The sequence below is a fragment of the Mirounga angustirostris genome, unplaced genomic scaffold (genome assembly GCF_029215605.1).
Source record: "Mirounga angustirostris isolate CCGP_5_RB_7025 unplaced genomic scaffold, mMirAng1.0.hap1 SCAF_8, whole genome shotgun sequence".
In the NCBI taxonomy this organism is placed as follows: domain Eukaryota; kingdom Metazoa; phylum Chordata; class Mammalia; order Carnivora; family Phocidae; genus Mirounga; species Mirounga angustirostris.
Genome location: NW_026991716.1, coordinates 130943017 through 130960310, shown reverse-complemented (window position 1 = coordinate 130960310; position 17294 = coordinate 130943017). Strand labels below are relative to the sequence as shown.

Here is a 17294-nt window from a genome sequence, read left to right as displayed (position 1 = left end):
TTTATTGTTATGTTCTTGCCAACACCATCACCATCCTCATCCTCACCACCACCATCACATCACGATTCCTCCTTCACACCATCGTATCACTTACGAGTGTCAGTCATACCCTTTCTTATTTGAGCCAGCTTCTTGAAATTATTACTTTACCAAACTATGTAAAATTTCGTCAGTTGGGACCAAAGTAGTTGTCTTTTCTATCTTTCTTAATAGGGTGTAAACATGCACACGTGACTGAAAGTGTTGTCAATTAATGTGAAGCTTCCCTCATAATTCCTAATAACGTTCTCCAAGGTGCAGAAGCTCAGGAATTAGGATTTCTTCCCTCCTTAGATCGAGAATATGATTCTTCGCCTCCAGCCCACTGAAGTCCTCAGATTTCAGAGGGCAGCAGGGGGGTAATGTTTTACAAGTGGAGCAGGGAACAGCTTAAATGTACCTTTTTTGAAAAAGGGCATTATCTGTCAATGCATTGGCAGAGTTTAAAGTATAAAACAAAACGATTTGATGGCTTTGATGGGCTGCCTGCTTTCAATGAAATCCCTCACAGTTTCACTTTGGTTGGTTTGTGTTCGAGTGGCTGTATTTTGGGGATTTATAAAGCATCTTTCTCTGGAATGTGCAACTTGGTTCTAAACAGTTGTGGCCATTCTGTGTTTTCCTTCTTCAAAAAGCAAACAGAGTCTTGGGATTAAGCTAAATGACTAATTTGTCCTATCCATTCAATGTATCCTGGAAAAGCAGGGAACACACTTTTAGCACGTTGTTCCTCTCACTGGGTTCTTCTAAAGTTACATTAAAAATAATACTGATGTCAAAGGAAGGAGTCAGATGTATTCGTTTTGTGCTGAGTGTGTATTTTAGAAAAAATGTAATTATAATTTGTATATTTCCTCATGTAAAACTATTTTCACATAAGCAGGGTTTTGATTTTTTTAATGTATCTATAAATAAATGTTATTTATGATAACCTAGGCTGCAAATAAATGTTGCAGATGGTGATAAAGATTTTATTTAAATTTCACTTCCACAGAAAATGATTTCACATGATCATTAATTTATATTTGTAATGAAACTCCTGACCACTTAAATCTGTTCTTTCCTACTATCTTTTAGCTTACAGAAGCACTGGAATGAATATTAATATGTGAAAGAAATAATGAAATGCTGAATCCTTGTGTAGTTATGTACTGCTTTCCTATACACTATCCCACTTGACAAAATTATTACTACGTTATCATTAACAGAAAGTGTGTCATCTTTTATAGTTTTTCCTGATATCTGTTGTTCCTGTCATTGTTGATTTCTTGCCCCTGTCTTTTATGTTCTTAAAACAATAAGAAACCCAAATGCTAAACCTGAATTTTCCCATATTAGGAATGTCATATCCTAAATATATTTACAAAAGCAATCCAAGGATCCATATTACCTGAGTGCAAGAAAGAAGATTATAATAAGTGGTAATTATCCTGCAGGGGCTTTCTACCAAACAAGCCACATGGAGTAGGTGAAAATGAAATGGGGATTCAAGATGTGAATCCATTTTTCAACCTAAAATACACTCAGTCCCAAGGCAATATGTGGCTCCTTCAACTACTCTTAGACCAACACAAAATGTCAGGTCAACAGTAACAACTTAAATGAATGAAAGTAAGAACAGAAATAAAAGGTGCTAAAATATCACCTAAACACAAGGAAAGAATTACTGGAAACTTGCAAACTAGCTATTCAAATCTCTCCCTAGAAATAAGCCTTATTTAAAGTTGAGAAATCATTTTTAAATGATACCCAATGATCGCACTACTCATTCAAAATATGCATACAGCCAGCAGAAAAATTACTAAGACATTGATTTTGATGCTAAAGATCTGTGTGTATGTGCAGTTTGGCGGGGAGAAGTGGGTAAAATTTAGCTTTTAAGAATACTGAGTAGTAAAACTGAAATGAACACAGAGCACTAAATACTTAATTTGAATTTTTAAAAACATGGTGGATATAATATGTTTCATTCTTTAGTTTTATTCAAACCTCCTAAATCGTTTGAACACTCAAAAGGAACTGAGGATAAGATAACTCCCAGGTGCCTTCATCATGAAATTTTAGGTAAGACACATCTTGGAAAGTCACAACTGGCCCGTTTACAAATGTATTCCCTCTCAACAATTTGCTGGGACATGTGACAATCTTTCTCACATTATTGTATGCCCAGAGCAGTTTTATCTATTACATTTCTTTATACATAGATATGGCTGCATATTGTGGCCTTTAGAAGAAAGTAACCATAGTATCTTTTTTTTAATTTTATTATGTTATGTTAATGATGTGAACTTCATGTAAATTCTCTGAACATCCCAGTGGGACATCCAGGTAGACAATCCACGTGACGGCACCATGTTACAAATGGAAAAGTTAAGAATCAGAAATAATAAACTTTAATCTAACTGACCTGAAGACACCAGCCAATTTATAGGGAGAAAATAATATAACGACAATCAAAATACCTTTTTGGTCTATGTAGCTGAAACAACTAGCCACTTTCCTAAATTTTGTGTTTCGTACCAAGCATAACATGTTAGGCCACTAATTTTCAAACGTCTATGGTAAGAAATACATTTTACATCAGAGTTGGTGCGTATAAACGTATATAATTAAAACAAATTTTCAGGAAACAAAACCTACCCTTACTAAATATTATGCCCTGTGATACTTTCTATTATATTCTTTTTCATTTTATTCCTTAAAAAAAAATGTTCCAGACTCACTAAGCGATTTCATGATCCCCTGGATCATGACAAGCAGTTTGGAAACACTGCTTGCAACCCCCAAAACTTTAGTAACTACTGAAGATAACGGAAGGTTTCTAAAAGTGCCTAATCAATTTTTTTTTCTTTCTACCCAGAGTTATTCAGACAGGAAAACTGAGAGGGCAAAATAAATAACATCTGTCCACTTGAAACAACAGTTATAAAGAGCCATCTCTTCCTCCCTGGTTACTCAGAGGCACGATTCAAAGCAAAGAGTAAGGATGTTATAGGAAATAAATTACAAAGAAAAAATCCTTCTAAAACTAAGTTTCCACATGGAAACGCATGTGTATGAGTTCTTAACTTTATTATTAAAGTTCCATGTCATTTTTTTCATTATTCTAAATATATTTGAATACCATCTAATGCAAAAAGTTTAAGATGGGGCATATTATAGTAATGTTATTTGCCACTGGGATGATGAGCAATTTTGAATTAAATGTGGTCTCCTCTTTATTTGACCATGCTCACTTTGTAATTATTAGCAAGTCAGTAAATAATCCGCTGAGGAGCAGTCTCATTAGTACCCATTGAAATTCAGTAGGATTAATTTGCAATAAAAGAACTGAAAATTAAATGAAAAAGAAAATAGTTTCCGGAGTCCACCATAAGGTTATGGAATTCACATCATACCAAGTGCCTTCCTTCACATCAAGGAGTTTAAAAGGTTGTGTGAATAAGCCTTAATCGTTATATTTTGTTCTAACACTTCAAAAAAAAAAAAAAGTGAGCAGAATAAATCCCTTTTCTTTCCACTTTAACCCTGAATTAAAACAAGTAAAATTAATTTGAAATATGCCAACTTTCTAAAGTTTTGTTCATTCTTTGTCTTTTAAGTAATAACTCAGTCTGAACCTGTTTGGCTGTGGGATGCTCTAAAATCCTTTGAGGAGGCTGAAGGATATGGGATACGTTCAGATACCCCAAGAGTATGCCCTTCAGTATCCTCTGGGCCCAACCTGCACCTTCTTCCTGTTTCTTCTGCTGTATCTCTGGAACTAGAACACTGAATAGGAAATGGTCCATAGCGGGCAATGCAGAAGGGTCCAGGTGAGGGAGGGAGGCAAGTCCAGACACCAGTGTGCAGTCTGGCTGTGCCTAACTCAGCACCCAGCCACGTGGGCGCCCTGAGAACTCCCAAACCCACCCCAGAGTACAGGTGGCCGTTAGGTGCCTAGGGCACAAGTGTTCATCAGTATCACCCACCTAAGCCCTCCCCAGGTCCATCAGGAAGAGAACACAGAAACTGTCAAAGGGGTAGTAGGAGAAGGGAGGGGAGGAAAGTATAATCCTTGGGGTTTGGGGATGTAAGGACCCAAAACACTGGCCACTTAAGTCACAAATGCGTTTCTGTATGTCCTGGACTCCTAACACTTCTACAGCGACTAAAAGGTGCACAGCCGAGCTGACCCCGCACACCGTTCCCGGGGCACGCTCTGCCGGTAGGCCAGAAGGTAATTTAGCTGGCACGAGGGTTATTTCAAAACACTCTTCCATATGGCGTGTTTTAAACTCACAAGACACCTATAAATTTTCGGCTGTCAGAAGTCATATGCCAGCAATCTGCTCCAACACGTACCCAGCCAGATAACTCAGAAATCAGAAACTCATTAAGACATTCAATTCCTCTATTGCTCTTTGGAGGAGAACAATTCAATCCCACAGCCTTGAACTTGGGATGGAGAGAAAGGAGGGAAAGTAGGCGCAAGCACTGCTTGCTAAAACAAACAAAATCATCGTCATCCTAATAATAGCGTGCATACCTCCAATCAGAAATTGTAGATGAAAGGAAATCTTGCGAGCACATTAAAACAATTTCAATTAATTAATAATAATAATAATAATAATAAAACTCTGAGCTTCGCTAACCAACCCTACGCACCTCCAGCCTTAAATACCAAGACGGGACATTCAGTAGGGACTCCAAGAGCTTTGTGTTTATTTGCTTTGGGGTGTTCCCTCCCACACACAAATAACCGCCGCTTTGTACGATTTTCCAAAATGAGCTGGGAAGCCCATGGGTTTTCGGATCTGCCGCTTACGCAGATGGTAGGGGGGAGAGAACAGAATCTTCTTTAAGCGGCCAGGCGAGGGAACTTGGCTCTCGAAAGCAAGATCCACAAATCCTCCCCCCACCACGCCACCCCACGCCCCCGCCGGGCCGCGAGTCACGCGGCTCCTGCGGCCGGGCTGCCGGCTGCCCAGCCCCGCGGCCTGCGGCCTCCCGCGAGCTCCCCCGGCCGCGCGGGGCCCCCTCGCCACTCCCGCCCGCCGGGCGCGCGGCTGCCACCCCGACGTGGCGCGGCGGGCGGCGCGGGTACCTGTAGAAAGCGGGAGGGCCGGCCTCGCGCACCGCATAGCCGCTCGGGTCGTTCTCCAGGTAATAGGGCACCTGCTGGCCGTGGGGGTGCAGGAAGGGCGAGAGCTGAGGCGGCGGGTGCAGCAGCACCAGCGGGCTCGGAGACACGCTGTTGAGCGGCGGGAAGCCCCCCAAGCCGTTGGCGCCGAACGCCGCCGCCTCGGACCCGGAGCCGTAGGCGACGCCGGACTGGCCGTAGACGGGCGCGGAGGCTGCGGGAGCGGCGTTGAAGTCGCACGCGCCACCCTCGGGATAGTTGTACACGGCGGGCTTGCTGCTGTCCACGTATACCTCGCCCAGGGGCCGCTCCAGGGGGATCTTGAGCTGCGGGCGGTTCAGGGTCTCCAGCTCGGTGCCTTGGATTTGATGCACCAGGGCCATTCCGGACGCTTTGGCGTGGAGGGTCATGGTCATGGCCAGTGGCCGCGGGCAAGGCGCGCACCGTCTCCCCGCGCGGCAGAGGGCTCAGCAGCCGACCGGCCACCTGGAAGAAGAGCACAGCCCGCTGTTAGAGGTGGCGCAGCGCATGTCCCGCCACCGAACGAGTTCTGGCCCTGCCTCGGGAGCCGCCGGTCCCGTGGAGCGCGGCGGCCAGACGCGATCAAGGGCAGCCGGGCGCGAGTGCGCTCAGCCAACTCCCGGGCTCGGAGTCTCCAACTTTAAGTACCGATCTCCCGCGCTCATATGCATTACAAAGGTACTGGAAGCCGGCCAGGGGCTGTTGCCTTGCACTGACATTGGTTTAAACATCACTCCAGGCGCAACTCGTTTTGGAGCGATCCCAAAAAGCAGCTTCCCTGAACTTTACTTTACTCGTCGCTGCTGGATGGAGGCTAAATTTCACTGCCGGAGGGCGGGGGCGCAGAGGGATCTCCTAAAGGTGGCCCGGGGAAGACGAGGTTTAAAACAAACTCGCAAGACTCCTCCAGGGGCCGGCTTTCCCCACCGTGCTGCCTTATGTGCCCCATGCCGGACTCCTATCTATCTCTGTTTGTCTCTCTTTCTGTTTGATTCACTCTCCTAGTTGGCTGGAAATATGTAGTGTGTACATAGAATGACCCTGGGGAGGACCACTCTGTTACTGAGATATGGCAGATAGAATGGGGTGCTCAGTTGCATGTGCAACCAGCCACAGACAGCTATATTTAGCAGCTGAAGGGACTGAGAGGAGACGTCTGGGGAGAAGGGGGGGCGAAGATTCAAGGTGTACCTATAGGAATGGGCTGCACTTTGCCAGCAGCAGAATGGTGCCAGACCTGTTTCCTCGGCGGCAAAACTCCCCCCAAGTGGTCCCTTCCAGCCACGACCTTCTGAGATGCTCCCAGCCTGACTTGTATGTTTGTGTTGGACCACAGTACTGTACTTGCTCCCATTATGAATTCTCATGTGAATGATGATTCACAAAAACCTTTGGTTAGGCACACATGGGTGTTCGCGTCTTCTACAGGTTATGCAACCAAAACTTCAGAAAGCTAAATATGAAATGTGACCTTTTCATACGAAATGTAACCTCAGTTCATTAACCGAATCTTTGGCCACTATGTTACACTGTTGGTCTAACCAACAAATTTTGAAATGCAATGCTCCATTTCTGTTCTTTATTCCTGCGGTTCGACCTGCTCCATTTACTTCACTCTGATATGCAGAATCAAATATTCAGATGAAAAAGGAATAGAAAAAAGTTTTGAACTGAATTAAAATCTAAGCATACACACACAAACAATGTATGTATGTATGCACACACCCGAGATATGGTAAATCTACTGTGCACCCACAGTCCCAGAGAGTTTATACTTTTTAATAAACTTCCTTTGCCCCAGCCTAAAAGACTCTGATACAACTATCTGATATGACCATTAATGCTTTGCTTTAATTGCTATCCCAAACACCCAACAGAGTACCTAACAAAATGTTCGTGACACATATAAATGCCACGGTTGCTGTTACTAACAGTAATTTCTTAAAATTTTTTTATACTAATAAGTATACATTTTACCTAGTTCTTATAAGAACAAACAGACCATTTTTGGATACTATGCAGATGTAGTTGGTTTAATATGAAGACAAAATTGAGCTTAGCATCAATAACCATAGATTGTAAGCAAAGAAAGGGTTAAAACACATTAGGTGAATCACAGATATTTCTCTTTATGGCCAGCAACCATCACTTTCCAAAGCAATTTTTTACAGATGATTTCGTTTCCATAAATCACACTTTCAATTTTCAAATGTCTTTTTTAAACACATGCAAAAGCCCTTCATGGGGCTCTTAAAAACCTGCACCCGCCAAATTACACATAAATTACACAAAGAATCCTACAAGTCCTGGAAGAAAAAGGAGATACACACATAAAGCCATTGAAAACAACAAATCCTCATCTCCCTGCTAGGATACAGACACTGGCCAGAAAGGTAAGTTGCTTTCTCAAAATGCTAAAGCTACAGAGAAATCAAAACAATCCTACCCTGCTGGATCAAGAGCGTCTTTCCAGAAATGTTCCATGGGCTTGTAGTAGTCGAGGGCTGAGGCAGGGAGAAGGAAGGAAGGAAGGAATGTGCTCGCATGTGCGTGTAGCCCCGTGTGTGAGCGAGGCAGAGCGTGTGTGGATGTGTTTGTGTGTGGAATGGCAGGGATGCGGGAAGCAGCCAGTAGGCAGGGCACTTGGCAGCCCCTCCCGGCAAACACAGCAGCTGGGCTGCTGCGTGGAGCTGGATGAATGGCAGTGGGGAGTGAGGAGAAGCTTGCTCTCTGCTCAGGGAGAGCCGAGTGGTACAGCTAGAGTGATTGTTACTGGGGAGAAACAAAACCCCAGCCCCATTTGCTCCTTATCCTTGGAGCCTGGAAAGTGCCCCATGATTTCTGCTGCCACCCTAAACAAGAGGGAAAACAGGCTTGCTGTAAATCATAAGCTTATGGCTAAAATAGAATGCCAGTCAAAAGTGTATGGATATCAAGTTTACAAAATGTGACATGGGCGGTTTATCCTGAAGAATATAATTTAACAATAAAAGCCTTCTGGGATACACTTGGATCAAATGCCTTGCTGGCCCCAGTGGGTCCCCCCTCCCCAAGTCTCTGAACAGACACACTATTGCCGTGCCTCCGATTGCACCAGGAAACCAGACTTTGGAATAAATGTTTTGGCATTCTAGGGATGTGTTTCCAGCTGAAATGTAATACTCCTCCACCTCATTAACCAAACCCACAAACCTTTCCACGAATAGCTCAGTTGACTGCTTTCTGTAAACATACAGAAAAAAATTTATTATTAAAAGCCTGGGGTATAAAGATAAGACAAAGGTGGGTACCTCCGTTTTAAACAGATATTAGGCTTTCTAGTTGTGCTGGTGTTGGTCACGGAGAGTGGGGGGGGGGGGTCTCTCATTTCACAGTGGTGCCCTGGATGGATCCACCTGGTTCTCAACTTTTCTCCCAACCATGGTACTAACACACAATAATAAGGTGCTCCGTTTTTGCCCTCACCCAAGGTCCCAGGACACGTGACACCTAGTGGAACCTTTGTTACCAGATATTAGTCATGGCCTTGGGTATTAAATGACTCCAATCACAATGCCAGGAGCGGCCAGTCTCTGGCCCTGGGACCCTATGCAGTTACCAAGATATAATGAGTGGCTCTCCAGAATGGTACAGAGAAAGAAGTAAAAAGTTATATAGAAAAGAGTTAATGTTGTCATATTGCAAATATACATTTCATGCTTTCAAAGACCCCAAACATTGCAATATTGGAGCAGAGAAGGGCTCCCTCCACAATCGGCTGTAAAGACAAATATTGAAAGGACAGTTACCCTTTGTAGGTGACAGTGGTGAATCCTAACTCCTCCTTAGGTCAACAGTGGCCACCCATGCACTAGGCCAGTCCAAAAATGTGGATGTGCAGGACGGAAGAAGGGAAGGCAGGAGAGGGGAAAAAAGAAGGAAGAAAGAAGGAGAAACAAAGGAGACTCCGCAAATAATCTTCATAGATATTGATTATTCTGAGACCAGCAGTCAAGGTTAGTCCACTAAAGGCAATTTTCTTGAATGCTTTCTCTCCAGCATTCTCTTCCCTCTTTCTGGTCAGATTCATCTCCCAGGCCTGGGGACAAGGCTGGGAGAGGTACTGCACCTTGCCAGTTTTCCTTTACTGCTTCTGGCAAACAACCCCCCACCCTGCCCCATGCAGTGGGCTCCCAGCTCTCCCCTCGCCCCTCTCCATGCGGTCACAGGGCACGTGCTCCCCCCACTACCACGACTGCGGGCACTGGGAGGTGAAAAAGGGTCGGATGTCTCTCTCTCTAGTTCCAGCACTGAGTGGACCCCCGGACCCACTTTTCCAGTGTCTCCTGGGCATTTCTGGCTGGCTCAAAATGTGAGTCATCATTCCCTCTCCCACAAACATGACGAGTCTTTCAACTCTGGGCTATGAACAGCATCACTGTCCCTCTGGTCGCGGTTGCTGGATGACAGTCTCTCAGTCTTCTGAGCCAGCTCTCTGCCCTCCCTGCCCACTGCTGAGCATTCTAGATGTGCTCCCTCTCCCTGTTCCTCCACTGTTTCCATCAGGCTTCTTCAGCCCGCATTACCTGACTTGTTGTAAGAGCCTCCTAGGGACCTGTCTGCCTCTTTCTTCCCCTACTTCTTAAATCCTGCTGCTTTTTAGCTCCTGGGTTCTTATTGCTCCAGGATCCATCTTCTGATGACCCGCTTCTACCTTTTCCCCAGATCATAGCTCTCCCAGGGGTTCAGGTCTTCCTCCTGCCCCCGTATCTCCTCCCACCTGTAGCCCCGTGTGGCAGCCAAAACAAAACACCGGAGCTCTGCGCACCCACAGCCTTCCTGATGACATTCTCTCTGCCTACAACCCCTGCTTGGCTGGCTTGTCAGGGGCAAGCACACTCTTTTTCAAGGTCCAGCCCAAATGCCACCACATCCATAATGTCTTCCTTTATTCCCTTTTTAAAAGGAATTTCCTCTCCACTGAACACCAGTGGTGTTCTCATGCATTTATTACATTCTTCCTTGAATTAGTTATTAATATACTTTTTAATCCCCTTGTCCTGCTCAGAAGCTCCTTGAGAACAAGGCCTGCATAGAGTTATTTGGGAACTCACTGAGTGCCTAGCACTGTGCCTGGTCATATCAGGTCATCAAATATTGGCTAATTTATTAATCCAGATACTTAGAAGAATAAAATAGGATCACATCTATCTGATAACTATCTCTAAGAGCTAACTTTCCATGTAACATTCTACCATTTTCAAAAGTGCTTTTGCTAATGATTATCTTTGTATCCTCATACCGACTGAGGCCATAAAGTCAAAATTCAAATTCATACAATCTTGAAGATTAAGCCTGCAATTCTTGGCAGCATGACTCACAAGAGAGCTCTGAATTTTTAGTTCGTAACCAGATAATACTATGACCAAACATAGTTTCTTCTCTAGCTCCATTAAAAGCTTTTTACATTTACAAAAACATTATTCCTCCAACAGAAACATGAAAGGAAATAAACGTGGAATTATTTCCAAAACAGCTTATGCTCCTAGAGATGGTTCCTTCACTCCAAAACATGAAGGTCTAGCTGTGTCTAAACTGATCATTATTTTGATTAAAAATTCTCTGTTTGGGGGTGCACCTAGGTGGCTCAGTCAGTTAAGCGTCCCAACTCTTGATTTCAGTTCAGGTCATGATCTCAGAGTGGTGAGATCGAGCCCCACATCGGGTTCCCTGCTGGGTGTGGAGCCTGCTTGGGATTCTCTCTCTCCCTCTCCTGCTGTTTCTCCCCCTCTACCTGTGTGTGCAGACGCGCCTGTTCTCTCTCTAAAAAAAAATTAAAATGCTCCATTTGGGAGCTTGTCTTTGTGCATTTATTTGACACCATCCATTTTCCTCCAAAGTAAGAGAAAAATGAAGAATTTCCTTTTAAGTTTCGCTCATTTTAAAAATAATTCAGCCTATTTGTTTTAAGGGTTTTTGATTAGCTCCTAGACTTTTTTCAACTGACCTTTGATTTTTGTTTTATGAGGAGAAACTTATATGCAGTGAAATGTACATATCTTAACTTGTACAGTTGGTGAGTTTAGATATGCCCTTGTAACAACCATCTCAGGGAGGTGATAGAGTACTTCCATCCCTCCAGAAAGTTCCCTTCATGCCCCGCCCTAGTCAACCCCCAACCCGTATAGACAGCCACTGTCCTAATTTCTATCACCATAGATTTATTTTGCCTTTTGGTCCAGAATGTGGACAAATTGGAGCATGTATTTCCAACCAATGACACAACCAGTCAAGTGCTGGGCATGCAGTTTTGCTCAGGCATCGAACCACAGAGCTAACCTCTCAGTGAGAATTCTTTCCCTGGGGTCAGCTCCTTCAAGGCCACAGAATTTTACTAACACTGGATCCATGGACCTTTTTGAAGTATAACAGGCTTTACATGATCAGATGTTACATAAGCCTGCAAAGATACAACGTAATAAGCCAAGTGCAATCAGTATTCATTAACATGTTCTTAAACAGCCTTTTCTTCCCACTGCCTCTCCAAAAAAAAAATCTTTTTTAATAAAATAACTTAAGGGGCGCCTGGGTGGCTCAGTCGTTAAGCGTCTGCCTTCAGCTCAGGTCATAATCCCAGAGTCCTGGGATCGAGCCCCGCATCGGGCTCCCTGCTCGGCAGGAAGTCTGCTTCTCCCTCTCCCACTCCCCCTGCTTGTGTTCCCTCTTTCACTGTGTCTCTCTCTGTCAAATAAATAAATAAAATCTTTAAAATAAATAAATAAATAAATAAATAAATAAATAAATAAATAAATAAATAAAATAACTTAAAAGCCAAGAATCTAACCCCAAGATCTTTAGTCTCACAAACCCTGGGATTCAGATGCCATTTCCTGGCTTCCTACCCAGGAGTTGATAGAGGTAGTTTGAATTTTGGGTTATCAGGCAGAAATGCGACTCTGTACTGAGAATCAGTAAGTGATTTAGATTTAATTTACCAGTTTAACAGAATTTAGTAACTTTCATCTTACATTTTCTTGAAAAATTTTTAAAAATATTTTAGAATTTTTTCATGTATTTTACTTATACTGCATGTGGCAGAAGCCACGTTAGAAAGTGCTTTCATTGTAAGTGCCATACATGATAAAAGAATTCCAATTATTCCAGTTATTATTACACTGTGTCCCTCTGCCTCGCTTTATCTGCTATGTACTTGAGAAATCTCATTGCCAGCTTAGGGTATTCTCTGTAGAGAGCAACATCCAGACTGGGCCTAAATTCACATTGGTTCAAATAGTCCTATCTAATGTTGAGGAGGGCCTTTGCACGCACACATGCACCCACACACACACACATGCACACACACCTAGTAATCAACCAAGAACCTTGCCCAGTTTCAGAACCAGCCTTAGTCAAATGGTAAAAAAAAAAAAAAAAAAAAAAAAAAGAGATTTATGCATGTTGAGCCTCTTCAGGTCTTTCTTCCTATTTTGTTACCATACTCATCTGGATAATTGGTTCCGTCCCACTCCCCCTAAGCACCCAGGACCTCCATGCTAGCCAGTGTTTCTCCCTGTTCCCAACCCCCTCAACTACAAACACACTGTGTCAAGGAAGTGACATACTTATGACCATGCCAGGGAATGATTCATTTATTCAGTTGACTCAAAAAGATATATCGATAATACAATGCTATATCAAATATATCTCAATTTAAAAAATGATTACTTCCTATTTACCAGGACCATTTCTAAGCATTGGGCACTATCTTAGTTAGCTCAGGCTGCCATAACAAAACACCATAGACTAGGTGGCTTAAAAACAGACATTTACTTTCTTACAGTTCTGGAAACTAGAAGTCTGAGATGAGGGTGCCAGCATGGTCAGACTCTAGTGAGGGTTTGCTTCCTGGCTTTCAGATGGCCGCCTTCTCCCTGTGTCCTCACAGAGCCGATAGAATGTTCTCTTCTTCTTATAAGACCACAGTCCTATTAGATTAGGACCCTACCCTTATGAACTCATTTAACCTTAATTACACCCCAAAGATCCTATTTCCAGACACAGTCACCTTGGAGGTTAGGGCTTCAACATATGAATTTTGGAGAGACACAATTCTGTCCACAGCAACCACCCAAGTATAAGCCATATGAATATCTCTGCCCTCACAGAACTTACCTCTAGGGGTTTAATGTTTAGTCCTATTCAATGATCCTTCCTACTCTGCCACTTCCAAGAGCATCTCTGCCTCTGTACTCAAGTATTGTTATTCCTCCAGATTCAGCCCCTAGGCCCTCCTGTCCCTCTGTACTTCTTCCCCGGATGATCTCAACCACTCCTAGGGTTTTAAGTGTCATCTGTACATTGCAGACCTAAAAAATAGATATCTCCACCCAAGATGTCTTTGCTGGCTAGGAGGGCCACATTTCCAGATACCTGTTAGACATTTTTACTTGCATGTTCATTCATTCAATATATATTTGTTGAACACCTACTATGGACTGGCCATCTGAGGTTCAACTTGTCCAAAATTAACTTCTCTTTTCCCCAGACCTACTCTACTTTCTGTCTCCTATCTCAGCAAACGGTATTGCTGTTCATGTAACTGTGTAAGCAAAAAAATCCAGTCTGCAGCCTTGCCATATTTTTTTCACTCTCTGCATTTGACCCATCACAAATCTTTATTTCCAGCTCCCTGACTGTTCTGAGTCTACTCTCTTTTCTCATTCTTGTTACTGTCTTCAGGCCATTCTCTTCTCTCCCAAGCTATGCCTCCAGCCTCTTCCTTTCCCTGTCCACCCTCTACACGGCAAGAAGAGTAATCTTCCTCAACAGTAAAAGAACTTCTCCAGAGTCCCCACCCATTCTCACACAGGTCTTGTGCCACTGCCATATTGAATTCCTTTCAAGTTCCTCTAACCTTCTGGATTCTAAGTCTACATAGTCACATACGTGATTTACTCTACCTGGAATCTTCTTTCCATTCTTTCATCAGACTTACTCCTTCCTATCCATCCTCCAAGTCTCCCTTGAGACATCACAGCCACCAGGAAGCCTTCCTTGAGCTCCTTGATTTCCTAATGGGTGCCTCTCCTATAAATGCCCATAGCTCCCTAAACATCCCCAGTTATAGCCCTTATCATGCTGTTGGAATTTCCTGTGTATTTCTCTGTATCCTCCCACTGACCCATAAATTCAAAAGAGGCACACAAGGGCTCTCTTTTTCCAAGTCACAAGTCCATTGCCTAGTATAATGCCTGATGTGTAGTTGGCCCCCAATAAACATTGTTTGAAAAATGAATGCTAAAACCCCTCCCAGATATCACATTTGCATTGTTAACTGACTTCCTCAATAACTTAACACAAAAGGAATGGATATAATGGCTATACTTTAGACCAGAGCTTAGGGGAAAGTTTGGAAGCAGATTCATATTTTCCAAATAAATCTGATTTTTTATCACATAACAAGCTATTAGAATCGATGGTCCCTTTATGGGTTATCAAGCCCAATCTCTTCATTGTATTTACAAGAAAACTGTGACCCAGAAAGGCATAGGAGACTTGCAAAAGGTCATATGGCTAGGGGAAATGGACCAGCACCTGGGTCTTCAAATTTAGGATCCATCATGCTTTCTACTCCACCCCAGCAGCTCCGGGTGGATACTGCATTTTTCCCTCTCTTAGTGTGGCCCATGATTAGGATATATCAAATTAAGACATAAACTTGGTGGCTCAGTGGGCTATTCTTAGAGTCTTAGAAATCCCCAACTCTTTGGGAAACACAAGACTGCTTCCACATTCTCAAATCACTGGTAAAGAAATGGGGAGAAGGATTTGAGAAAATAAGTTTAAAACATTGAAACAACTTGTGGTCAAAGAAGTAACTTGCCTTATAACATGAAGAAATGAGTTATGCAACTCCCATTCATTACTCCTCAGAAGAGAGTTCATTTAGGTCTGACTCTTAGGACAATAGCATTTGAATCAAACTTTCTAGCTAAAAACAAAATAAAACAAAAAACAAGCCTTTGAAATCCTTCTTGTATCTGCTAAATTATACAAACTTGCAAATTATAGTACCTTTAACCAAAAAATTCATTGTTTTGATACATTTCAATTATCAAGAGAATCCAATTTGGAAGACTTAAAGGTCCTTTCCGTTTTGCTATGGTACTCCTCAAGAAAACCACTTTATGATCAAAACGTGCTAGCCTTCCTAAAAACCATAGCCTCTTAAAAGAACTGGAAAGATTATTGGGACTCACATTATAAACACTCAGAGATTCAGAAGAATTTAGTGGCAAACTTTTGGCCAGTTCTTGAGTAAAGACATTACTTTCAGTGACATTTGCCAACAGCTTTTTGCACTATGAAAACAAAGAAAGGATAATTCTATGGACTTTTATGCTAAATGCTAATAAATGGCTGAATTGTACAAACTGCAATTTTCCCCCTTTTCTCCACCCTGCCCTTCCCCTCAGTGTTCTGTCCTTAATACATCTCTACCCTTCCTTACCTGCTGGTAAGCTTCTCTCTTCTCTGAAGTCTAATCAACATGGGCCACCCCACTGAGACCCAGAATTCTAAGGTAAAAAAAATGCCTGCTCAGCCAATGGGTTCTCTCTCACATGTGTGTCCTCAACTCCCTCGGCTTCCTTTTCAGCAGCCCCATAACTGATACTCCTTCCTCAACACAAACATCCCAGGGCCCTTTGTGGATGTCAGTGGGGTACCCAGAGTTCAAGCTGAACACCTCCCTCACCTTCCCAACTCCCCATCCCATCAAAACTCCAGTTTGCTCAAGGCCTTAATTTTGGTTTATAGAAATACATCTGATCGTACTAATTTCCATTCTTACCTGACATGCAGGTATTTGAATTTTAAAAAAGGAAATCTTATTAAACCAAAGAAATCTCTACTTGTGGAGGCACAGAAGCATGAAAAGGAAAGCACAGGGCCTGGGAGGAGGTATCTATATGTGAAGCATGTCCCGTGACAGTCTTTCTCAAGAGGTTTGAAAATTCGAAAAGGACAGGACATGAGCTATATCAAACCATCCCTCAGTTAACCCTTGGAGTGCTGCAATGAAGGCATGCCCTTCTTCCTCCCAGGGACAGTCTTTGGTTCTTGCATAAACAATTAATCATCTAATATAAATAAGCACAAGCAGTACCTGGGGCCAAGTTAGGGCTCTGCTGGGTGTGCTCCAGAGCAGTCCAATCAGAGAGACTAACCATTTTCCCAAAGGAAAACTGAAGGTGAGACCATTCCAAATACCTAAGCTTTCACCCCTCCCTACGTCGTGATGCTAGAGACAGAGGAACACAAAGGCACTGAAGTCATGTTCTAAATGCCTGTGTCAAATGTCTCAGAGTTTAAGCCTGACAGTCCCATTCCCACAGGGTCTTCTTTTCATGGAAACACGTGGTCTCGGACTCTTTCTGATGTGATAATTTAGCTTTTTCAAAGCCGGCATGAGAATGATTGAAGTAAATACCGTTTTGCTCATGAATTTGGACATGCTTAGTCTTGAAAATAAATGCTGCATTCATTCAAATGAGTGTTTCCCAATCAGCTCAAATTCACCCTTCACTATATACTTAATATACTTTTCCATCTCTGCCCCCCAGACCGGCTTCCTGTTTTGGGTAATCTAGCATTTGCTGAGTGGTCAGGAGCACTTGCAACCTTGGTTTTATACTCCTCACATCATTTAGAGGAATTTCCATAGAAACTCTGAACCAGAACCTCATGAGTCTCAGCCTTCACTGCTTGGGGGCCTCACTCACAGTGGCTGTGTTGGCCTTGTGTATATTACTCAGGGTTTCATCATCTGTCACCCCAACCCGTATGTGGGGAGGAAAGACGTTGGCAAAGGAAACCAGATTGTCTTAACCTCTCTGTAAACTGGGTTGGTGGTGAGGATTATTTCTGTTCACACCAAGCTAGTGCAGTATGAGCATGATCCCCAATTCTGGAGACTTTTCTTTCAGATCGGTATGATGACAACCAAAACATCCAAACACGCCCTTTCTGTAAAGTTGATTTCTTTACTGATATCTCTACACCTCATCAGAGGCCTAAAGTAAATCTGGATGGTTGTTAACTGAGCATCTACCATTTGCTTTACAGATATCAA

General features: G+C 43.0%; 1 protein-coding gene across 6 annotated transcripts in view; it reads right to left on the bottom strand.

The window, feature by feature from the left end:
* The window catches only part of ESR1 (estrogen receptor 1), a 381963-nt gene that overhangs the window by 268285 nt on the left and 96384 nt on the right, over window positions 1–17294 (bottom strand). For 5 of the 6 annotated variants that reach the window (XM_045865762.3, XM_045865760.3, XM_064598228.1 and 2 more), the window contains exon 2: window positions 5126–5647. In XM_045865762.3, coding sequence (XP_045721718.1) covers window positions 5126–5577 — 452 coding nt within the window. In that variant the 5' untranslated portion in view covers window positions 5578–5647. Of the gene's footprint in view, window positions 1–5125; window positions 5648–7628; window positions 7789–17294 lie in introns of those variants that run through there. The other variant, XM_045865761.3, reaches the window with a different exon arrangement.